We start from the raw sequence: 26,509 nt of genomic DNA on the forward strand, positions 1-26,509 counted from the left end.
TACTGTCCCTATGTACAAGAATATAACTACTATAATACTGTCCCCATGTACAAGAATATAACTACTATAATACTGCCCCTATGTACAAGAATATAACTACTATAATACTGCCCCTATGTACAAGAATATAACTACTATAATACTGCCCCTATGTACAAGAATATAACTACTATAATACTGCGCCCTATGTACAGGAATATAACTACTATAATACTGCCCCCTATGTACAGGAATATAACTACTATAATACTGCCCCCTATGTACAAGAATATAGCTACTATAATACTGCCCCTATGTACAAGAATTTATCTACTATAATACTGCTCCTATGTACAAGAATATAACTACTATAATACTGCCCCTATGTACAGGAATATAGCTACTATAACACTGCCCCTATGTACAAGAATATAATTACTATAATACTGCCCCCTATGTACAAGCATATACTATAATACTGCTCCAATGTATAAGAATATAACTACTATAATACTGCTCCTATGTACAAGAATATAACTACTATAATACTGCCCCTATGTACAAGAATATAACTACTATAATACTGCCCCTATGTACAAGAATATAACTACTATAATACTGCCCCCTATGTACAAGAATATAACTACTATAATACTGCCCCCTATGTACAAGCATATACTATAATACTGCTCCTATGTACAAGAATATAACTACTATAATACTGCTCCTATGTACCAGAATATAACTACTATAATACTGTCCCTATGTACAAGAATATAACTACTATAATACTGTCCCTATGTACAAGAATATAACTACTACAATACTGTCACTATGTACAAGAATATAACTACTAAAATACTGCCCCCTATGTACAATAATATAACTGCTATAATACTGTCCCTATGTACAAGAATATAACTACTATAATACTGCCCCCTATGTACAATAATATAACTACTATAATACTGCCCCCTATGTACAAGAATATAACTACTATAATACTGTCCCTATTTACAAGAATATAACAACTATAATACTGCTCCTATATACAAGAATATAACTACTATAATACTGTCCCTATGTACGAGAATATAACTACTATAATACTGTCCCCATGTACAAGAATATAACTACTATAATACTGCCTCTATGTACAAGAATATAACTACTATAATACTGCCCATATGTACAAGAATATAACTACTATAATACTGCCCCCTATGTACAAGCATATACTATAATACTGCTCCTATGTACAAGAATATAACTACTATAATACTGCCCCTATATACAAGAATATAACTACTATAATACTGCCCATATGTACAAGAATATAACTACTATAATACTGCCCCCTATGTACAAGCATATACTATAATACTGCTCCTATGTACAAGAATATAACTACTATAATACTGCTCCTATGTACCAGAATATAACTACTATAATACTGTCCCTATGTACAAGAATATAACTACTATAATACTGCCCCCTATGTACAAGCATATACTATAATACTGCTCCTATGTACAAGAATATAACTACTATAATGCTGCCCCTATGTACAAGAATATAACTACTATAATACTGCCCATATGTACAAGAATATAACTACTATAATACTGCCCCCTATGTACAAGTATATACTATAATACTGCTCCTATGTACAAGAATATAACTACTATAATACTGCTCCTATGTACCAGAATATAACTACTATAATACTGTCCCTATGTACAAGAATATAACTACTATAATACTGTCCCTATGTACAAGAATATAACTACTATAATACTGCCCCCTATGTACAATAATATAACTACTATAATACTGCCCCCTATGTACAAGAATATAACTACTATAATACTGCCCCTATTTACAAGAATATAACAACTATAATACTGCTCCTATATACAAGAATATAAATACTATAATACTGTCCCTATGTACAAGAATATAACTACTATAATACTGCCCCCTATGTACAAGCATATACTATAATACTGCTCCTATGTACAAGAATATAACTACTATAATACTGCCCCTATATACAAGAATATAACTACTATAATACTGCCCCTATGTACAAGAATATAACTACTATAATACTGCCCCCTATGTACAAGCATATACTATAATACTGCTCCTATGTACAAGAATATAACTACTATAATACTGCCCCTATATACAAGAATATAACTACTATAATACTGCCCCTATGTACAAGAATATAACTACTATAATACTGCTCCTATGTACAAGAATATAACTACTATAATACTGCTCCTATGTACCAGAATATAACTACTATAATACTGCTCCTATATACAAGAATATAACTACTATAATACTGTCCCTATGTACAAGAATATAACTACAATAATACTGCCCCCTATGTACAAGCATATACTATAATACTGCTCCTATGTACAAGAATATAACTACTATAATACTGCCCCTATGTACAAGAATATAACTACTATAATACTGCCCATATGTACAAGAATATAACTACTATAATACTGCCCCCTATGTACAAGCATATACTATAATACTGCTCCTATGTACAAGAATATAACTACTATAATACTGCTCCTATGTACCAGAATATAACTACTATAATACTGTCCCTATGTACAAGAATATAACTACTATAATACTGTCCCTATGTACAAGAATATAACTACTATAATACTGTCTCTATGTACAAGAATATAACTCCTATAATACTGCCCCCTATGTACAATAATATAACTACTATAATACTGCCCCTATGTACAAGAATATAACTACTATAATACTGCCCCCTATGTACAATAATATAACTGCTATAATACTGCCCCCTATGTACAAGAATATAACTACTGTAATGCTGCCCCTATGTACAAGAATATAACTACTATAATACTGCCCCTATGTACAAGAATATAACTACTATAATACTGCCCCTATGTACAAGAATATAACTACTATAATACTGCCCCTATATACAAGAATATAACTACTATAATACTGCCCCCTATGTACAAGAATATAGCTACTATAATACTCCCCCTATATACAAGAATATGACTTCTATAATACTGCTCCTGTGTACAAGAATATAACTACTATAATACTGCTCCTATGTACAAGAATATAACTACTATAATACTGCTCCTATGTACAAGAATATAACTACTATAATACTGCTCCTATGTACAAGAATATAACTACTATAATACTGCTCCTATGTACAAGAATATAACTACTATAATTCTGCTCCCTATGTACAAGAATATAACTACTATAATACTGCTCCTATGTACAAGAATATAACTACTATAATACTGCTCCTATGTACAAGAATATAACTACTATAATACTGCCCCCTATATGCAAGAATATGACTTCTATAATACTGCTCCTGTGTACAAGAATATAACTACTATAATACCGCTCCTATGTACAAGAATATAAGTACTATAATACTGCTCCTATGTACAAGAATATAACTACTATAATACTGCCCCCTATGTACAAGAATATAACTACTATAATACTGCCCTTATGTACAAAAATATAACTACTATAATACTGCCCCCTATGTACAAGAATATTACTACTATAATACTGCCCCCTATGTACAAGAATATAACTACTATAATACTGCCCTTATGTACAAGAATATAACTACTATAATACTGCCCCCTATGTACAAGAATATAACTACTATAATACTGCTCCTATCTACAAGAATATAACTACTATAATACTGCCCCCTATGTACAAGAATATAAGTACTATAATACTGCCCCCTATGTACAAGAATATAACTACTATAATACTGCCCTTATGTACAAAAATATAACTACTATAATTCTGCCCCCTATGTACAAGAATATAACTACTATAATACTGCCCTCTATGTACAAGAATATAACTACTATAATGCTGCTCCTATCTACAAGAATATAACTACTATAATACTGCCCCCTATGTACAAGAATATAAGTACTATAATAATGCCCCCTATGTACAAGAATATAACTACTATAATACTGCCCTTATGTACAAGAATATAACTACTATAATACTGCCCCCTATGTACAAGAATATAACTACTATAATACTGCCCCCTATGTACAAGAATATAACTACTATAATACTGCCCTTATGTACAAGAATATAACTACTATAATACTGCCCCCTATGTACAAGAATATAACTACTATAATACTGCCCTTATGTACAAGAATATAACCACTATAATACTGCCCCCTATGTACAAGAATATAACTACTATAATACTGCCCTTATGTACAAGAATATAACTACTATAATACTGCCCCCTATGTACAAGAATATAACTACTATAATACTGCCCCCTATGTACAAGAATATAAATACTGTAATACTGCTCCCTATGTACAAGAATATAACTACTATAATACTGCCCCCTATGTACAAGAATATAACTACTATAATACTGCTCCCTATGTACAAGAATATATCTACTATAATACTGCCCCCTATGTACAAGAATATAACTACTATAATACTGCCCTTATGTACAAGAATATAACTACTATAATAGTGCCCCCTATGTACAAGAATATAACTACTATAATTCTGCCCTTATGTACAAGAATATAATTACTATAATACTGCCCCCTATGTACAAGAATATAACTACTATAATACTGCCCCCTATGTACAAGAATATAACTACTATAATACTGCCCCCTATGTACAAGAATATAACTACTATAATACTGCTCCCTATGTACAAGAATATAACTACTATTATACTGCCCCCTATGTACAAGAATATAACTACTATAATACTGCTCCTATGTACAAGAATATAACTACTATAATACTGCCCCCTATGTACAAGAATATAACTACTATAATACTGCCCCCTATGTACAAGAATATAACTACTATAATACTGCTCCCTATGTACAAGAATATAACTACTATAATACTGCTCCCTATGTACAAGAATATAACTACTATAATACTGCTCCCTATGTACAAGAATATAACTACTATAATACTGCCTCTATGTACAAGAATATAACTACTATAATACTGCCCCCTATGTACAAGAATATAACTACTATAATACTGCTCCTGTGTATAAGAATATAACTACTATAATACTGCCTCTATGTACAAGAATATAACTACTATAATACTGCCCCCTATGTACAAGAATATAACTACTATAATACTGCTCCCTATGTACAAGAATATAACTACTATAATACTGCTCCCTATGTACAAGAATATAACTACTATAATACTGCTCCCTATGTACAAGAATATAACTACTATAATACTGCCTCTATGTACAAGAATATAACTACTATAATACTGCCCCCTATGTACAAGAATATAACTACTATAATACTGCTCCTGTGTATAAGAATATAACTACTATAATACTGCCTCTATGTACAAGAATATAACTACTATAATACTGCCCCCTATGTACAAGAATATAACTACTATAATACTGCCCCCTATGTACAAGAATATAACTACTATAATACTGCCCCCTATGTACAAGAATATAACTACTATAATACTGCTCCTGTGTATAAGAATATAACTACTATAATACTGCCTCTATGTACAAGAATATAGCTACTATAATACTGCCTCTATGTACAAGAATATAACTACTATAATACTGCCCCCTATGTACAAGAATATAACTACTATAATACTGCTCCTGTGTATAAGAATATAACTACTATAATACTGCTCCTATGTACAAGAATATAGCTACTATAATACTGCCTCTATGTACAAGAATATAACTACTATAATACTGCCCCCTATGTACAAGAATATAACTACTATAATACTGCTCCTGTGTATAAGAATATAACTACTATAATACTGCCTCTATGTACAAGAATATAGCTACTATAATACTGCCTCTATGTACAAGAATATAACTACTATAATACTGCCCCCTATGTACAAGAATATAACTACTATAATACTGCTCCTGTGTATAAGAATATAACTACTATAATACTGCTCCTGTGTATAAGAATATAACTACTATAATACTGCCTCTATGTACAAGAATATAACTACTATAATACTGCCCCCTATGTACAAGAATATAACTACTATAATACTGCCCCCTATGTACAAGAATATAACTACTATAATACTGCCCCCTATGTACAAGAATATAACTACTATAATACTGCTCCTGTGTATAAGAATATAACTACTATAATACTGCCTCTATGTACAAGAATATAGCTACTATAATACTGCCTCTATGTACAAGAATATAACTACTATAATACTGCCCCCTATGTACAAGAATATAACTACTATAATACTGCTCCTGTGTATAAGAATATAACTACTATAATACTGCTCCTATGTACAAGAATATAACTACTATAATACTGCCTCTATGTACAAGAATATAACTACTATAATACTGCCCCCTATGTACAAGAATATAACTACTATAATACTGCCCCCTATGTACAAGAATATAACTACTATAATACTGCCCCCTATGTACAAGAATATAACTACTATAATACTGCTCCTGTGTATAAGAATATAACTACTATAATACTGCCTCTATGTACAAGAATATAGCTACTATAATACTGCCTCTATGTACAAGAATATAACTACTATAATACTGCCCCCTATGTACAAGAATATAACTACTATAATACTGCTCCTGTGTATAAGAATATAACTACTATAATACTGCTCCTATGTACAAGAATATAACTACTATAATACTGCCTCTATGTACAAGAATATAGCTACTATAATACTGCCTCTATGTACAAGAATATAACTACTATAATACTGCCCCCTATGTACAAGAATATAACTACTATAATACTGCTCCTGTGTATAAGAATATAACTACTATAATACTGCTCCTATATACAAGAATATAACTACTATAATACTGCCTCTATGTACAAGAATATAACTACTATAATACTGCTCCTATGTACAAGAATATAACTACTATAATACTGCCTCTATGTACAAGAATATAACTACTATAATACTGCCCCTATGCACAAGAATATAACTACTATGGTAATAACAATTTTCTATTGAATATAATATGTCATCTAGTTTTTGTTACTGGCTACAACATTTTACTGAAACTTTTATTTTTTTATTCTATTTTTATTTTCTGATTTTAGATTTATTGTATGTTTTGTACATGTTAATAGAGCTATCTCGCATCCATAATTAACAGCAATTAAGAACTTTGTTTTACAGCAGCCACATGGAAAATATGTTTAGTCATCTAATGACTCAGAAGTGTATGGGAGAGTTTAGTGTACATGCTCTGTGATCTGTGCAGAGGTCCTAGTGCAGGGAGAAGAGGGAGAAGAACCGTGATCTCATCTATTGTGAATGGTGAGTCCTATGTTATCACTATATATACTATAGAAACTACCGATCATTATAACTTTGCCTGTGTAATGGAAGAAATCACCACCCTAAATGTTTATAATGTTTAACATAAAACTTATTTTAAATAACTTATTTTCTGATTAAAAAAAAACATTGCATTTAATTTAAAAAATAACTGTGCGATTGTTTAAAGTGTTTTTTTTTCTTTTTCAAGCTTTTTATTGCAACATAGATAACGTACATGGAATTTGTATATAAAATGTTCCACATACAAATTTGTAATATACATGCACACCTCAACATTGAAATTTCAATACCAGAAAGAAAATTATGGAAATCAAAGGACTGATAGACATGTTAATGATATAGAAATAGTGAAAAAATGGAAAAAAAATTACATACAGCATAATCACCATACAGCCATGCAATATTCTATTCTGGAGTCTGACATCTAAAAAATGTAGGACACTGATACATAAATATTCGATGACATTTTGTTTCTTTGTCATGAAGCAGACCTGTCATTTCAGAATGAGCTGTAATGTATATATGGAATAACACGATTTCTGACCAAGTTTCTTCCCTGCATGTTCTGTATTTGATTTTCAGTTGACTCTGAGCTACCGGGTTAAGAGAAGTTGTCATGATGTTTCCGATACACAGCAAATACAGACAAGAGGGATTCCTGCTCTCCTGTCTCTGTGTATCACATACTTTGGAGCAGAAGGAGCATGGAAGACATTATAGAGCAGCAGTGTAGCTGTAAATCTAGAATTTGTATGAGATAAAACAATGACTATTAAGCTGGAAACCATCTTACAGTAGATTGCTGAGCAATGTAGCTGCAAATCTAAAATTGGGGTGAGACACGACACTTACTAGAAAACATCAGCAGTGATTATTTCTATGTGTGTTTGGTTTCCTAACTTTCCTCTCTCCATAGACTTCAATACACAACAGCAATCTGAACCCTCTGTGAGCTGGCGGCCCATCTTGCTTTGACCAAGTTAATGATGCATACTGGAGTCAGATGGAGAAGAAGAAATGGTTAATAACTGGAAAAATGAAGCATAGTTCTCAGGTAAGATATATTACGATATTTCTTTATATTCCCTTGTTCTATCTATTTATGCAAAATTTTGTTTAAACCTCATTTAGTACTCAGCATAGAGCTCCTCTTCATGTACTTTCCTCCCTATCAATATCATGTTTTCTCTTCCCTCCCTGAGATATGGATGCTTTCCCCACTCTCCACACTCTCATCTGTTGTGTATAGCCCTCTTGTGGCCTCTATAACTCTAAGAAAAGGAAAGGGGAGAGGAGAAAGCGCTTTAAAATAGGAACAGAGCTGTGTCAGATTTTGCAGAGCGACTATGTGGGTGAAGGACGTACACGCTCTCTGCAGTTGCAAAAATGTAAGGAAATTTTTAACGAAGATTATTTAGTACGTTGCCTTTAGGAAACAAATTAACAATAAAAGAAAATCAATGCAGAGATGTACAAAGCATTGAAGTTCAAACTTTGGTGTGTGTTTTTCATCTCAAAAGCGAGGACTGGATGTAGATCCTCAAGCACATCGAGGACTAGATTCTCGTAGATTTATGTGCCGATGAAGACATGACGGAGAGACTTCGCCCGTAGCTGGAAAGCCTGTCCTTGCTGATAATTCCCTTGTTGGCAAGGATAGTCAAGAAACTGTGCCGAAATTTGTGTCCAATGAATGCATAGAGGATTGGGTTAATGCAGCTGTGAGTGTAGCCCAAAACTTCGGTGATGTGCAAGGCCGTGTCCAGCTGATCTCTTCGTGAGCACGTGTCATTGACATGTCCTCTCCTCATGAGAGAGTCCACCATGACGGTGATATTGTAAGGAAGCCAGCAAATCAAGAAAACCAAAAACACGGCGAGGATGACCTTCATAGCTCGGTGCTTCTGGCTGTTTTTGGTCCTAATAAGAGTCTTAATGACGAAGCCGTAACAGAAGAGCATAATGAGCAACGGTATAAAGAACCCCATCACGTGGCGTCCAATCCTGATATTAATCATCCAGTCTGATGTTTCAGGACCCAGGTTCTCATGACAAACAATTACTCGCTTATCTGCGGGAAACACCTTTCTAAACCAAATGGTTGGAATAGAAATACCAACTGAGATGATCCAGATGGTGATGATACTAAACGTCACCCCATACTTCTTGTTTGTGAAGAATTCGGTGGCATGGACTATTGCCAGGTACCGGTCTACGCTGATACAAGCTAGCAAGAAGATTCCACTGTAGAAGTTGACTTCTTGGAGTACGGAGATGATTTTGCACATGACGGTGCCAAACACCCACTCTTTGACTCTGTACGTGGCCCAGAAGGGTAACGTTAAAGAAAAAAGGAGGTCGGCGACTGCCAAATTCAGCAGGTAGATGTCTGTGGACGACTTCTTCGTTTTGTTGTAACAGATGACAAGAATCACCAGGCTGTTGCCGATGACATTCAGTAAGAACACAGTGGAATAAACAATAAAAACTGCGTATTTGTTGACTGGCGATGAAAAGGAGCATGGGATGGTGTCCGAAGATGGAATGTAGGGGTAGTCATCTGTGGAAGTGTCAAAATATCCAGAGATGTCAAAGTTTGCATTCATGTTTGTCACCTGAGCCTGCGGAGGAAGAAAGCGTAACAATAAACATAAACTCATCATATGGCTTCCTCCAAGCTAAAAGATTTTTAGAAGAGAGTCAGGCAGGGTGTGAGAACTTATAGGCTCCGATGCTGTAGACTACCTTCAGGGATCATATCGTCTAAGGGTAAGAAGCAGAACTCAAGAAGTAACGAGTCATGGAAGAAAAGTAACAAGCGTCGGATTTTGCAGAACAGCTGTTTCACCACCAAAATTACATTGTCATTTGTAATGTCCACACATCTCTTTGTGGGTGACTTATCTGCTCCCCTACAAGATCAAATAAAAACTTGTTAAGCAATCACCAAATTGACCCTGTGATTTTCGGCCTCGTTGTGGCTGCACCACGACCTGGCCTCTCCGTCTTGCCTTACTCTTATCCTCAAATCCTAAAATCCAACTGATCAGAAAGATATCTAACCGGAGATCACTTGTCTGAGCTCATAACTTACATCTAACGGTTTTAGATTTTGTTAGGCTATGTTCACACAAGTGATTTCAATTCTCTCCAAAATCCTACTCAAGAAACGGCTTAACTACTTCTAGGAAAACTTTTCCAATTCATTTATATGGGAAATACACTTTGCTTATCATATGAGGAGTTTTTTGTTTAGCTTTTTTTTTTTCTAGAAAAGGTTTTGAAAAACATCTGGAGGAAAGAAAGAAAGTGCCTGTTACTTCTATGAAGCAGATTAAAGCACAAAATTCCCAATGCATACTTTCGACAGCTAGATCTCATCACCAGTCCAAAAGAAGAAAAAAAGGTACCAGCTCAGAGATATTCAGTGCCAGAAGAGAAAGAAAGAGCCAATGGTATCCTGAGAGTTATAATAATAATAATAATAATAATAATAATAATCCACTTGAGAAAGCGGCTCTGCGCAGTCGCGAAACGCGCGTCGGGGAGCTTCACACCCTCCACCTGGTGCCTGTTGCCTCACCCTGGTAAGCCTGACATTTTTGCTTCACTCCTTACTGAGCTTCTGATTTATTTGACAATGTTACATGCTCGGTCTGGTCAGCGTCACCCTTGCTGTTATTCACCTGTTGTAATATCCATCGCTCTGGCTTACTTTGATCTTGATATTCATATGACATGTCTTTGATTTTCTTAAGAAGCAACTGGGCACTTCAGGGATAGTTTTCCTCTCTGCATTTTCTCACTGGTATTGGTGTACTGATATTTAGATATATGCTATCATTATTAATCATTTAAAAATAAATATTGATTTTTATTATAACTCTCAGGATACCATTGGCTCTTTCTATCAAGCAGATCCTGACGGAAACCTCTCCAAACTGAACACCGTCCAATCAGAAGGCAGCATAGAACCCATCAGGATAAAAACCTCCAAAAGTCTTCTAAACGTCTTCAGGTGACGAATTATCCGACTAAAAACTCTACGTGACAACTCCCCAAAGAAGAAGTGTTTCCTGAAATGGCTTCCACTCGAAAACTCACTTTTTAACACCTCAAATAACTCCGTGTGAACATGGCCTTATTATTAATGTAACGATCATTGACCGGGGAGCCTAAGACTCAATATTTCCACAAATATTTGTGTGCAGGAAATCTGTGGTGTAAGACAGTAACAACTAATAAGGTGAGATTTCAACAGTGAACTTCTGCGGGGCCTAGAAGAGCTCGATCTGTCAGATTTTGGGCGTGCACGGTCAACTGCTGCAAGCCCAAAAAGTCACGACGATAAGCACAAAAGTAGGGAGCATGTAAGAAGGAAGCAGAGGGGCTCGGCAGACAGGTAAGTCAAGCCTCTATGGACATAATATGTGCTGGCTGGGCTGCTCCGCACTAATGCACGCCTCTTGGACTCATCCAGCTAATTATAATATGTTGCGCCGCAATATAAAGTGATAATTTTACGATTATACTGGGAACCTTGTTTAACTATTGAGGTGCTGAAAGTTAAATGTTAAACACAGCTGTCATGTTTCCTTTATATCCATAGCATGTGAAATTTTAGTGATACCTTTGTAATGGAGATTATGAAATCTGCAACAAAATCTGCAGCTAAAGCAAGATGTAACACACAGGGATTTTGCTGCAAGAAGAATCTGCAATGAATATGCGGCCAGAGAACTAATCCTCTCAGCTCCATAAAATTGTGAGATACAGGGTTTCCCTTGCTGAGCGGCTATAAAAGGAGGCTTGTCACATTAGACATAGGAGGCATACAGTTGTGGCCAAAAGTATTGACACCCCTGCAATTCTGTCAGATAATACTCAGTTTCTTCCTGAAAATGATTGCAAACACAAATACTTTGGTATTATTATCTTCATTTAATTTGTCTTAAATTAGAAAACACAAAAGAGAATGAAGCAAAAAAGCAAAACATTGATCATTTCACACAAAACTCCAAAAATGGGCCAGACAAAAGTATTGGCACCCTGAGCCTAATACTTGGTTGCACAACCTTTAGCCAAAATAACTGCGACCAACCGCTTCCGGCAACCATCAATGAGTTTCTTACAATGCTCTGCTGGAATTTTAGACCATTCTTCTTTGGCAAACTGCTCCAGGTCCCTGATATTTGAAGGGTGCCTTCTCCAAACTGCCATTTTTAGATCTCTCCACAGGTGTTCTATGGGACTCAGGTCTGGACTCATTGCTGGCCACCTTAGAAGTCTCCAGTGCTTTCTCTCAAACCATTTTCTAGTGCTTGTTGAAGTGTGTTTTGGGTCATTGTCCTGTTGGAAGACCCATGACCTCTGAGGGAGACCCAGCTTTCTCACACTGGGCCCTACATTATGCTGCAAAGTTTGTTGGTAGTCTTCAGACTTCATAATGCCATGCACACGGTCAAGAAGTCCAGTGCCAGAGGCAGCAAAGCAACCCGAAAACATCAGGGAACCTCCGCCATGTTTGACTGTAGGGACCGTGTTTTTTTCTTTGAATGCCTCTTTTTTTCTCCTGTAAACTCTATGTTGATGCGTTTGCGCAAAAAGCTCTACTTTTGTCTCATCTGACCAGAGAACATTCTTCCAAAACGTTTTAGGCTTTTTCAGGTAAGTTTTGGCAAACTCCAGCCTGGCTTTTTTATGTCTCGGGGTAAGCAGTGGGGTCTTCCTGGGTCTCCTACCATACAGTCCCTTTTCATTCAGATGCCGACGGATAGTACGGGCTGACACTGTTGTACCCTCGGACTGCAGGGCAGCTTGAACTTGTTTGGATGTTAGTCGAGGTTCTTTATCCAACATCCGCACAATCTTGCGTTGAAATCTCTTGTCAATTTTTCTTTTCCGTCCACATATAGGGAGGTTAGCCACAGTGCCATGGGCTTTACACTTCTTGATGACACTGCGCACGGTAGACACAGGAATATTCAGGTCTTTGGAGATGGACTTGTAGCCTTGAGATTGCTCAGGCTTCTTCACAATTTGGTTTCTCAAGTCCTCAGACAGTTCTTTGGTCTTCTTTCTTTTCTCCATGCTCAATGTGGTGCACACAAGGACACAGGACAGAGGTTGAGTCAACTTTAATCCATGTCAACTGGCTGCAAGTGTGATTTAGTTATTGCCAACACCTGTTAGGTGCCACAGGTAAGTTACAGGTGCTGTTAATTACACAAATTAGAGAAGCATCACATGATTTTTCGAACAGTGCCGATACTTTTGTCCACCCTCTTTTTTATGTTTGGTGTGGAATTATATCCAATTTGGCTTTAGGACAATTCTTTTTGTGTTTTTTTTCATTTAAGACAAATTAAATGAAGATAATAATACCAAAGAATTTGTGTTTGCAATCATTTTCAGGAAGAAACTGAGTATTATCTGACAGAATTGCAGGGGTGTCAATACTTTTGGCCACAACTGTACATAAGCACAAAGTATTGTTGGGCTCCTGCAACTCCTGATTACTCCACTGTTTTATTAGATGGTTATATGGTTAGATTTTTATAGTCAAAAGGTGACATTGAGGTCTTCAAAAACTGGTGAAAGATGACATCACACGCGTAATCACACGATTCGTATACATCGGATGAGTGATATCCGATATTTTGTAGGATAGGACTCAGACCCATGTTATTCTATGGGGCAGGGCTGATCAGCGGTTTTTTTTCATACCGATTCAGCATGAGAAAAAAATTGTGATATGCTGTGAGCTGCTGCGCAAATCTGATGGCGCGCATCCAATCAAATCTATGTGTGCATGGAAAGCATCAGACTGTGCTTGGATGACATCGGACTCACACAATGAAGAAGATGGAGCAATCTTGTTCTCCATCTTCTCCACATCTGTGCTTTGATTCCCTCCTCCGAGAGAATCGGATCACACTAAGCGGACACTCGTATCAGAATTTGATGGGGGTGTCATTACCACAATCAACTCTACTATTTCTGAGAGAACCTACGCTCGTGTGAGCGAGCCCAACCAGTGGTGGTTGAGACCACAGGGTTCCTGTGCTATTAGTACTGGAAATGCAGAAATACACTTACTCAGTGTCACCATTCTCTTAAAGGGAACCTGCCACGTCCCCCGTTCCCTCCAACCCATCAGCATTGCCTTATGTATCAGTGAATTCCTTGCCGAACCAGCCCTGTATATTGTTTTTCTGGTCAAATGAGGTTTAAAAAAAGATAGATAGAAAAAAAGCATTATTATAATAGCATTATGCAAATGTAGCGCATGCGCGCCGCTCATTCCAGCAGCGTCAATACATATCTGGAGCCGGGTGTACGCTTCCCGGCTTCAGAGACGAGCACTGCGCATGATCAGAAGCCTTCTTCTAAACCAGGGTTCCCCAACTCCAGTCCTCAACGCCCACCAACAGGTCTTGTTTTCAGGATTTCCATAGTATTGCACAGGGGATAATTGCATCACCTGTACAATACAAGGGAAATCCTGAAAACATGACCTGTTGGTGGTGGGCCTTGAGGACTGGAGTTGGGGAACCCTGGTCTAAACCTCCGGATGTGCACAGGGCGCGCCTCTGAAGCTGGGAAGCGTACACCTGGCTTCACAGACGCAGTGACACTGCCGGAATAAGAGCTTTTTTTAAACTTCATTTGACCGGAAGAATATTATACAGGACTGGTCAGGCAGGGAATTCACGGATAAATAAGTGTATACTGCTGGGTTAGAGAACACAGGGGACCTGACGGGTTCCTTTTATCTCTCTGGTGTGGTGTGACGCCATCAGAATGTGAAGTAATGCCCTCAGACAAGGGGAATAGATAGATTGAGCTGTGACATTTTTTATATATTTCCAGGAGAAATAAAAGTTTTTCTGACTCTAAAACAAGAGACCGAGATTGCCTGTAGACAAAAAAGGCCAGTTTAGATATGGCTTTGATATGGTGTCCTATAAACGCACATGACCCAGATAAACAATGGTACGTGTGACTCCGGACCAGACATTACAGCGTGCAAGCACATTGAGTAAGTTACTAATATACAAATGTGAAAACTTTGTTACAACATGTTGGGTAAAACTGTTTATTTTGTGCAATGTTTTTATTTCAGGGAATTTCACAAATACTAAAATACTTATAATGGATGATTTGACTCCATCCACCCCTGCTACAGAATATGCACCCACATATTCAGTTAAGAAGTGAACATCTATGTGGATAGGTGTGTCTTTTGTGGCGACACATGTGTTTTGCCTTTGGACTTTTTTCACCTGATTCTTTTGAGGTCGTCAAAAAAGATGAGTTTTCAAGTGGAAACCACTTCAGGAAGCTCGCCTTCTTTATGGAGGTATTGTTTTTTTTTTTTAAGCGTTTTCTGAAGTGGCTTTGAAAAGTTTTTAAACCATTTTTGCAGAGTTTTTTTTTTTTACAGCCTTTTAATTGGACTGTGCCTAGTTTGGATTAGCATGTATCAGGGGCCACTAAATAGAGCTGACTTGCATTTTCTTTTCTCCCACCAGATGTTTATTTAAAGTCTGAAGAGCAGGAAAAATTATCAAAAGACTAAACATATGAACGCCAAAGTGGTTTAACTATAGAACATTTTTGGGAGTTTTTTTTTTTTCTTAATTTCAGGAGTTCCTTTCCTATAAATGTCTGAAAAATTGTTTAAAAATTGCTTGATTCTTCCTATTAATTTCTGTAGCAAAACCACTTTGCTGTTCAAGGCGCCAGTTGTTTAACTTTTTTTTTTTTCTGCCTTAGGTTTAAAAAGAAAAATGACTGGTTGAAAATTTATAGTGCCGTCACTTCATTGAAGTTCCTCCTGCTCCAAATTAGGCACAGTGCAATCAGAAGGCTGCACACAAAAAATTCAGGAAAAAAACTCTCCAAGGGGATGTGCACACAACTTATTATTTTTCAGATGGGTACGCTTTATAACCCTCCTACAAAAACACTTAATAAATGCTAGAAAGCTTGAACATATGCACTGCCAGGTAATAACAATTTGTCGTGGAAAAGTTCAGACTTTTGAGCTTTCATGTTTGTAAAGACGCACAGAGGTTATAAGAAGTGAGCAGGCCATTCTTCAGGTGACTTCCACTTGGAAGCTGCTCATTATTTCATACAAAGAACTAAATGTAAAAAAAAATCCCACCTGTGGATTGGCCAAGAAGATGCCGAAAAAGACATTTCAGGAAAAATACCCCATTGTTTTGTTTTCCTAAGGCTATGTGCACACTCTGCGGATTCTGCTGCGGATCCGCAGCGGATTTGGCCCTGCGGATCCGCAGCAGAACTGCAGGTGATGTACAGTACCATTCTAGCCTATGGAAAATTGAATCCGCTGTGCAGACGGTGCAGATTTTTCAGCTCGGTTTTGCCTGCGGTTTCAAATCCGCAGAAAGAATTGACATGTCATTCTTTTCTGCGGATTCCGCTGCGGTTTGCCATCTCCTCCATTGTGGAGGTGATAAACCGCAGGGCAAAACCGCAGAGCAATCCGCAGGTAAACCGCAGGTCTTTTGACCTGTGGATTTACCTGCGGATTGTGCAAAATCCGCGCGGAAAAATCCGCAGCGTGTGCACTTAGCCTTTGGCATCGTCTGCTTGACAAACTAATAGAAGTTTTGTGCACATACCCTGAGTGCCTCAAAAACATTTCAAACCAATTCAGGAAAGGAAAAACTCCTTGAACAACTCCCCAAAGATGGAAATTTTTTCCCACTGGAAAACTCGTGATTTTTGACAGCCTCGAAAAACCCTCCATCCACTCATGTCCATAGTATCAAGTATTCTGTAATTACACCTTCCAGGTTCTAGAGAGTTAATATTTTTTTTTTTTCTAAGTGTGAAATTGAGACTGACTAGGACGCATTGCCCCATAGATACAGACGTTGCACAGAGCAGATGAATTCCTGACACATATGAGGAAACTCGCTGTTGCAAAATATAAGGGGTTAATTTCCTCGGAGGTGTCTGTGTCCAGAGCTTTTTGAAATTTGCTTTGTTCGTTTATAAAGTAAGTTGTGACATCATTTCATGTAATTAAAGTAAATACATTGCAAAAAAAATCTCTAAAATCTGCGTGATGTGATGTATTATTATGGTAAGAACTTATTATAATGCAACTAGAGCAAAATAAAATGTGTGAAGTTGGCAAAAAAACTTTATATAAAATGTCCCATGGCAGCTCCATATTCCGAATGCTAGAAAAAGAGGATTCATTTTCAAAGATAACCGTGATTCTTTTTTGTTATTATAGATGCTTCGGAAAAGGAGAAATGTGGTTGCAAACGTTTCTGCAAGTAAGAAGCTACATAAATCTAAATGGTAAGGCTTCTGCAAACTCCAATGGCACAAGCAAGGTAACGTTTGCTATAAATCTGGAAGGTGGGAACTTTAATTTCAGGGGTTGGTAGTTTCCTGGGTCCCACCCTGCCCTTCTCTATTCTTAAGGGGTCATGCACAGAACATTTTTTTTTTTTTGTACGAGGGCTATTTGTGGTTTTCACAGATCGCACTTGTACCTATCATAGTCTATGTGGCTGTGCACATGTTCGATTTTTTTCCTTGCACTGAGTGGTTAATGGAAAAAGATCACAGATATGTCCGAATTTGATCCGAGTGTCAGATCAATATTGGCAATGCATCTCTATAGGTCCATTATTAAAAAAAACGGACCGCACTCAGATGACAACCCAGTGAGGTCCGATTTTCAGGGATTGACAGAATGGGAAATGTGAAGTAGCTTTTTTTTTTTTTGTCTTCACATCCGAGAAAAACTGATGTCACTCCGATCAAAGTCTGATCAGAATAATTGAGCCTTTTTTCTCGGGTATGGAGAAATCGGTGGTGTGACCCCACCATACAGGTAACTTTCACAGCTGTAGCAGCTGAGAACATTTCTAGGCTAGCAGACAAGTGCAGCCGTGCTCGAGGCTCTCTGTGCAATACTCCCCAGTGATGGAGCAAGCGCTTCTTCTCTTTTCCAGAACTTGTTTATGACATTTACCTCCCAATAATAAAAATCCCCTGGTAGCAAAAAGTCTAGTGTAAGTCCTCAGTAAGTAAAAATTCCCCCAACTGTAGGAGATGAGCAGGTAGTGGAGGGGGATTCCCACCCAAGAGCCCCCCGTGACCAGCTAGCTGCAGGACCACCCTGAATCCCCTCATTAACGTTAGTAATGAATCTAGTTTGTGTGCGTGTTTTATTCTTTATTCTACTGCGCCGTCAAACCAGAATGGAGTCATGCGATCACTGACGTTCTTGTAAGCTTTTCCTTGTCCATATGCCCTAATAAGATGTCATGGAAGAGGGTGTCCCCTGCTCAGGACGACTATGTCACTGGGCCCATGGTTTGCCAAGGGTGACAGAATTATTTATTATTATTATGCTTTTCTTATATAGCGCTATCTTATTCCTCAGCTTTAGGGTGGTTTTACACTTACCGTATTTTTACGTGCCGATTTTGCGGCCCCAATGCATTTCTGTCGACCCGCAAAAAATCAATGGTGTGCCGTGTGCCGTACGGCCGCGAGGGCTGTATATATGTCCGTTAAAAAATATCGAGCTTGCTCGATATTTTTTCACGCCTTACGGACATGGCACCTATTTAAATCAATGGGGCCGCAAAAAAAAATGGAAAGTGGTTGTCGCGGCGCGCCGTCACTTCCGGTTTTGCGGAACGCCATTTTTTCTCCAATACTATTTCCATAGTATTGGAAAAAAAAAACATTTTTTGCGGCCCGTTATTGCGGTACACCACAAAAAATGCGGTGATACGGGCCGTAATAACTGACCGCAAAAAATGCGTTAAGTGTAAAGCCACCCTTACAGACATTATCATCGCTGTCCCCATTGGAGCTCACAATCTAATTTCCCTATCAGTATGTCTTTGGAGTGTGGGAAGAAAGCGGAGGAAACCTGCAGAAACACGGGGAGAACATACAAACTCCTTGCAGATGTTGTCCTTGGTGGGATTTGAACCCAGGACCCCAGCGCTGCAAGGCTGCAGTGCTAACCACTGATCCACCATGCTAACCACTGATCCACCATACTGCCCATGACGGAAACCATCTTGCTAGGGTGGCTTTAGCCTGATTTTGGGTTCCCTTTAGCCATCATATAGACAGCCCCAAAGACCTCATCACATTTACATCCACATACATGGCCTACTTATAATTTCCACCACAGATCTGCCCCGAGCACCCACACAACCTCCCAGAAATAAACACTACCCACCCACTTAGCAACTTTTTTCACAGGACAATCCTACAAAAAAAAACGGGACATTTGATATTTAGAACCAAAAAGGAAACAGAAACTTTTTTTAAGCATTTTTGCCCTCTCAGTTACTATACATAATTGGTTACTATGGGCAACGGGGCCTAGTCTAGTCTAGAAATGGCAGAATCAGCTACGCATTGCTCTATGGATATTTCATCAAATAGAAATCTGTCAAAATAAGCACGTATTCTTTACACATTCGGCCAATGTCCACACCCAGAGCCCAAATATAAACAGTGCGGCCACGGGTGACACGCCGTTCTCCGTAACGCTGGGTTCAGTGGTTACTCCTTTGTGACCTTTTCCCTATTTAAGGTCCTGTGTCAATATGACGATGATACGTGCTTACAGGCCCACATTTTGTGGAAATGTCCTCTCGGATGAAAAACAACTGCAAGGCTGACAGCAGCACCCGACGAACCTGGGCAAGTTCCTCCAGGGTCCATGGAGACAATCTGACAGGTTTCACCTTGCACCTGTTGCCCCCCATAGCCGTCCCCTCAACATTATTGCTGTGTGTTGATGGAATCATCATAGCAACTGGGGCGCTACTGAAGTCTGCCATATTTGTACACCCTTGACACCCAGCAATAAGTGGCAACAGGATAGCAGTGTATTGTACAAGTGATCGTAGGTTCAAGTCCTAGGGACCAAAGAAAATAGAAAAATAAAAATATTTAAAAAATATATATAAAAGTTTGTATCACTTCCCCCTTTTCTCCAGGAACATAAATAGAATATATGTAAAAGTTCATATCACTTTCCCCTTTTCTCGAGGAACATAAATAGAATCTAAAATATAACCTACGGTGTTTGGCATTACTGTTCAAACCTAGAATATATCAGAATATTTATCTCATACAGTGAACACAAGAACGGAAAAAAAAAAATATAATAGAATTTTTGTTTTTTATTCACTACACCTTCAAAAAAGGGTGTAAAAATGGGATCAGAAAGTCGTATAAATCCAAAATGGAAATAATGAAAAATTAGAGCTCATAACGCAAAAAATAAATTATTTTGTTCCAACTCCACCAACAGAGAAATACTTTCTAGTTCTGAGTTATAGCTCTTGGAAGGTGAAAATGGATAAAACGAAAGCTCGGACAGAGGGGTATGCAGTAGCACAACTAGATCCGAGATGATGTACCACTAAAGATTACATTTCTACTTGGTCTTTTTTTGGGGGGGGGAGGAGGGGGGGGTCCTGAACAGATCTTAAAATGTCTTTCCTTTTTTCTTTTTCCAAATGCTGTTAAGGTTGTAGCGGGCTCCGTGGTTGGAAAGTGTAATGACGGGTAGGAAAGAGATGGAAATCAGAAGAAACTGGAGATCAAGAATCTGTGGGGCAGAAATATAAAACTCTGCAAGAAATAACCATCTTTGCTGCCCATAGCAACCAATCACAGCGCAGAATTCCTTCTACTAGAGTAGAATTCAAAATGAAAGCTGCGCTGTGATTGGTTGCTATGGGCAGCACCAGACGGGGTTCATAAGTCTGCCCCTTAGTGACGCCATCTCTAGATCGGCCTAGTCGCTGACAGAAGCATATAAGTGACACCACCGTGGTGGTGAATTCATTGGCCCCTCACGATGTTATTCCAGGGTGCCAATTGGTTGCTATGGCATAAAATACTATAGAAAAGTGCCTCACATAGAATAAATGATCCCTTCACAGAAAAACTGTTACCCAATAGAGACAAACAAAGGAAAATTGATCCCAATATATCCAACTGAAATGCTCTGCTCCAATATGATGCTATGTTTCATCGTCTCTGACGAAACTGCAGAGGCGGTGAAACGCGCGTCGAGGTGAGGCTGGGGTCCGCGCAACAGGCTATAATATGACTGCAGGTAATTTACAATGAATTTGATATGACGCACTTGACATTGGATACCATTATAAGATAGATATATACCAACATAGCATCATATTGGAGCCGAGCATTTCAGTTGGCCTATATTAGTGGGCATAAACTATATTGTGATTCAAATAATGTAGTTATTTGTCATGCTCATTCTTGTATGCAGTTAGATAGTAGTCATACATATAATGATTCTAGAATTTTCTATTTTAATTTTTTTTTTCTATTTTTATGTATGGCATACTGCTGTTTGTGTGGCCCTAAAGTCTGTCATGATTTTTCATGATCTGTAGCCAGCCCTTCCTTACAGGTTTTATTACCTAGCATTCATCCCCTAACATCCATGTAGGTTATTTATTGTTGATATTTGTTATAGTCACTCAATAAAATTGCATATATTGGGATCAATTTTCCTCTGGTTGCTGTGGCAGCCTGCTATAGGCCCCATTTACCACCATCTTGGTCCTTGAAATCCACCCGAGCTTCACAGGAGACCACCATTGTATCACGTATAATAAAAAATAGAACTCAACACCCAAAAAAAAACAACAAGCCCCGACCGCAACAGTGAAAGCGTTACTGAGTCAGAACATGACGGCAAAAAAACACTTTTTCTCCTGAATTTCTTTTGAATACTTAAATTAAAAAAAACCTATATACAATAAATTATCGCCATCGTGTTACCCCAAGTAATTTTACCTAAAATTGCCATAAAAACAAAAATCTCAAAAAACAACCACAGAATTGTAGGATTTTCCTCCCAGACTTGCAATTTTTTTTACTCCTTTTTCAGCACATTACAGGTAAAGTGAATGTTCTGATTCAAAACCTCAACTTGTGCTGCAAACTACCGTAATAAAGCCCACGTGGGTACTGGTACGGGGGAAAAAAGGGGAGGAAGAATGAAAGCAGAAAACCGTCCATAGCAGAAAGGGTTAATCACAGCCACAACCTAATCCTCTAGTCACCTCCAAGTTATGACTGCCCAGCTGTTACAGTACTACAACTCCCAGCATGTCCTGACAGCTGCAGGAACTGTACTGAACTATGAGAATTTGTATGGGTAAAAGTACAGGCGGAAATTGCTGCGTCACTTCCTAATATACCGGCAGAGGATAACGCTGCAGTCTAATAACGCCACTCTAGAAATAAGGGAATTGCATTATAAGCAATTTTCTTAAGTTATCCAGTTGTCATTACCCTCAGATGAGACCCCCCCTATAATGAGACTAAACTTGGGTATAATGATGTTACAGATCTATAGGATGCCATCTCCTCACCCTATTATTCCAATTGGGGGTAATATGTCACTATATAAATCGTTCTTTGCTGACCCGATGCTCATGCGGCCGTCACTGTCACCTGCACAGACACTTGCGGACATTCAGAGATGCGCTAGAACTTCCTAGCGTTAATTCATTTTCTATCTAAGGCCGGGATCACACATGTGAGAAACTCGGACGAGCCTCACATCTTAATACCCAGCACTGCCGCCGACACGTGGGAGTGGAGCGTGCAGGTATTTCTGTGCAGCCGCACGCTCTGCTCCATGCGTTTTTTTTAATCTGCAACTATTTTTCTACAGTCATTTACAGGACCATTTAGGCTGTGTGCCCACGTAGCGTTTAAGTGTTTCCACGGCGATTTTAAACGCGCAATTCTGTCGCGGAAACGCTTAAGAAAAGCATTCCATGCATTCCGAATAGAAAATGCACATGTTGTGCCAATGGTGCGTTTTTTTTACCACTGTAGAATCGCTTAGCGGTAAAAAAAACGCAGCTTGTTCATTAGTTTTGCGGAATCGCGTGCAATTCCGCATACCTTCATTGTATTGGCAAAAACACATGGGAAAACGCTTAAAAAAGCGCGTCAAAAACCGCATGCGTTTTCCCGGGAGCAGGGTGTGCGATTCTGCTCAGGAATATTCTGCTTGAAAAGCGCAACGTGCGCTCATAGCCTTACAGTGTTCTATAACACAGAATGGTAATGTATCCGTAAAAAACGGACGGAAAACAGATTGTCCGTTTTTCGTCCGTTTTTTTATCGTATCCATTGACTTGCATTGGCGAGTCTCATCAGAAAATCGCAGCAAATTGCAGCATGCTGCGATTTTTTTTTTTTTTCCTCAGTCTGAAATCGCAAATGAGATGTCACCTATTGAATAACATTTGTCAGAGTGCAATCCGATTTTTTTTTTATCGGCTTGCACTCGTCCGATTTTCTCTCCAGTGAGTATGAGGCCTTAGAATGGGACTAAACCTTGGAAGGACTTATAGACATGTAACCGTTTACAGTGCAATTAAAGGATTATTCCTGGAGTCAAAAGTTTTTTTCCTTTATGATGTATACAGGATGAGTTATTGATCACTGAGGATCCAACAACTCGGACATCCAGCGATCTTAGAGAAGTACTCCCATCTATATTTGTTGTTATTAATGTGTGTATCTGTGCGTGTCATATAGTGTGTGTGCGCCAATATACTCGCCAACCGCTGCTCTCTCCAATCTCCAGTGCTGTTCTGCCCAGCTCTAACTAGCCGGCTCATTCTATGAGTCAGCCAAAGTCTCTTCTAGGCCACATGCACACATTCAATATTTGGGGAGATTTTTACCCCAGTATTTGTAAGCCAAAACCAGGAGTGGGTGAAAAATGCAGAAGGGGTGCAAATGTTTCTACACTCTTAGGGTACCTACCCATATGCGAGAAAAAAAAAAGTTCCGATATCAGGACCGAAAAAACAGACGAGTGTCATTTGAGTGTCATGCGAGTGCAATGCAATTTTTGTCACTTAGCATCCGTGTGACATCCGTATGCAATGCGTTTTTTTTCTCTGGAACTATTATTGTACAATCATTTACAGGACCATTTACAGTGTTCTATGGCACAGAATGGTAACGTGTCTGTAAAAAAACAGATGGCTTGCACATGGTGCGAGTGCTGTGTGATTTTTTTTTTCTTACATCCATTGACTTGCATTGGCGAGTCTCGTCTGAGATACACAGCATGCTGCAATTTTTTTTTCTCAGTCCGATTTCAGCTGATAAAAAAATCGCAGATGAGATGTAACTCATTGAATAACATTGGTCTGAGTGCAATCCGATTTTTTTTTTTTATCGGATTGCACTCGTTTGTTTTTCTCGCAAATGGGTAAATACCCTAAAAGCCATTTCCAGGTCACGCAGAGCGCAGTACGACCAAGAGAGTCTCTGCAAAATGGTGACGTCACTGAGAAGCTGAGCAGAACGGCTCTAGACACTGAGCAGCGGTAGGTGAGTATATTAGTAAACTCACACTACTTTACATGCACATAAACACACCTTTAATAAAGAAAATAGAGTTTGGAGTGCTTCTTTAATAAAAGGAGTCTTTTGCCCCAACTTGATTGCAGCGGCTGTGCCCATGGCTGACCTCTTCTACATTTATTCTTTATGCAACTGCAAAAGAGGGATGAGTACAATACGCTGCTATTTCTAGCAGTCCAATAGACAATGAATGGAGTGGAGGCCGAGCGCTTGCACCTCCGCTCCATTCAAGTCCCATTTTCGGCATCACATCACTGGTTGGACCCCACGGACCAGTAAATTATGTACTATCCTTATAAACAGAGGATAACCTTGATTAAGGGATTACCCCTTTAAGGGCTCACGCACGCAAACGTATAAAAGAAAAAGGAATCCAATAAAAATAAAATCATTCCTAGAACAATCCGATAAAAAATGGGATTGCACTCAGACCAGTGTTATTCAGTGAGGCAGTGCAGATCTGCATATTCTTTCTTAGGGTACCGTTACACTTAGCGATGCACCAGCGATCCCGACAACGATATGACGCGGTCAGGATCGCTGGTGCATCGCTAAGTGGTCGCTAGTGAGCTGTCACACAGGCAGATCTCACCAGCGACAGAGCAGGGGTCGGGGGTCGCTACTTACCTGTCAGACACGGAGATCCTGACGTCCTCCCGCCCGCGTCCACGCGTCGCTCGTCGGCGCCACAGGAAGCCCAGCAGGAAGCGCCCGATGAGAAATGATCCAGGACGTTCTCGCGCGATCAGCGATAACCAGCGGGGGAGCCGGTCGGAGGTAAGTATCACATGTAGCGATATCACTAGCAATATCGCTGCTACGTCACAAAACCCAGTGACGTTACAGCGATATCGCTTAGTGTGACGGGCCCTTTAGTTGTATTTGGCGAGAGAAATGAATTGCAGCATGCTGTGATTTCACACCGAAACATAATGGTTGTGAAAAAAAATCGTATGCCATACAGACCATCAGTATGGAATCTGATTTTTATGGATACATTACACTGTAAATGGTCCTGTAAAAGATGAATAAATGCTGAGTAAAACGGATAGCACATGGATGACAAGTGAGAAAAAATCGTCCCACTTTTGTGGATGAAAATCAGACCAATTTTTTATACATTCTGTGACCCCAGCCTAAAGGCGACATGCTCTTACTCTGTGTAGATTGGTGGCGGACCCTCAGTCTTCTTCTCTGGTCCAGTCTGTCCCATATAAATGAGAACGGAAAAAGGTCCCAATTGTTTGTCATGTAACTTATCTGGTGGCCGTGTACACAGTGAAAGATACATTCTCACATATAGAAGAATGCATCCAATGCTCTGATAAAGTGTAAAAAAAATCAACCTGCCTTAATATCTGTCCTGTAAAATCTGCATAACTCGTCTTCCCCTACGTAGAATAATCTAATACATAATATCAAGTACAATAATATAATGTTGTAGTCCAAATTACCTGGTCTTTCCCCAACCCTCAGATGCTGCTGAACCTGCACAAGCTCCGTAAAAGAAATGTGAAGAGGAACTGTCATGTCATCACACGGTTCTTATAAGGGGGAGTGGAAGACGGAAACTTCCCAAATCGTGACAACAGGGTGCCATCTCTAAAATCTC

The 26,509-nt window shown here is 38.5% G+C and overlaps 1 protein-coding gene and 1 long non-coding RNA gene across 8 annotated transcripts in view; one reads left to right on the top strand and one right to left on the bottom strand.

The window, feature by feature from the left end:
* Positions 1–26,509, top strand: part of LOC141049188 (uncharacterized) — a 43,172-nt gene extending 16,663 nt beyond the window's left edge. For 2 of the 6 annotated variants that reach the window (XR_012220279.1, XR_012220275.1), the window contains exons 2-6: positions 7,261–7,401; positions 8,342–8,479; positions 15,298–15,466; positions 17,705–17,772; positions 26,374–26,509. This is a non-coding gene — a long non-coding RNA (uncharacterized lncRNA). Of the gene's footprint in view, positions 1–7,260; positions 7,402–8,341; positions 8,480–11,315; positions 11,828–15,297; positions 15,467–17,327; positions 17,462–17,704; positions 17,773–26,373 lie in introns of all 6 variants that reach the window. The other 4 variants (XR_012220276.1, XR_012220278.1, XR_012220277.1 and 1 more) reach the window with 4 other exon arrangements.
* LOC141049186 (C-X-C chemokine receptor type 2-like) lies at positions 7,679–26,405 on the bottom strand. 2 transcript variants are annotated; one of them, XM_073545374.1, is made up of 2 exons: positions 14,524–14,822; positions 7,679–10,046 (listed from the first exon to the last, which is right to left on the bottom strand). In XM_073545374.1, exon 2 carries the CDS (start codon positions 10,029–10,031, stop codon positions 8,982–8,984), a length of 1,050 nt encoding a protein of 349 aa, XP_073401475.1. In that variant the 5' UTR covers positions 10,032–10,046; positions 14,524–14,822; the 3' UTR covers positions 7,679–8,981. The 2 variants fall into 2 exon arrangements, with proteins under 2 accessions (XP_073401475.1, XP_073401474.1); XM_073545373.1 differs by lacking the exon at positions 14,524–14,822 and adding an exon at positions 26,352–26,405 and having other exon boundaries at positions 7,784–10,046.

This window comes from Dendrobates tinctorius, unplaced genomic scaffold, assembly GCF_039654945.1.
Source record: "Dendrobates tinctorius isolate UK_male_01 unplaced genomic scaffold, ASM3965494v1 ptg000143l, whole genome shotgun sequence".
Taxonomy (NCBI): Eukaryota; Metazoa; Chordata; class Amphibia; order Anura; family Dendrobatidae; genus Dendrobates; species Dendrobates tinctorius.

What these genes read in the sequence shown, in the direction of transcription:
- LOC141049186 (XM_073545374.1), bottom strand. Translation starts at nt 10,031, where the DNA reads ATGAATGCAAACTTTGACATCTCTGGATATTTTGACACTTCCACAGAT.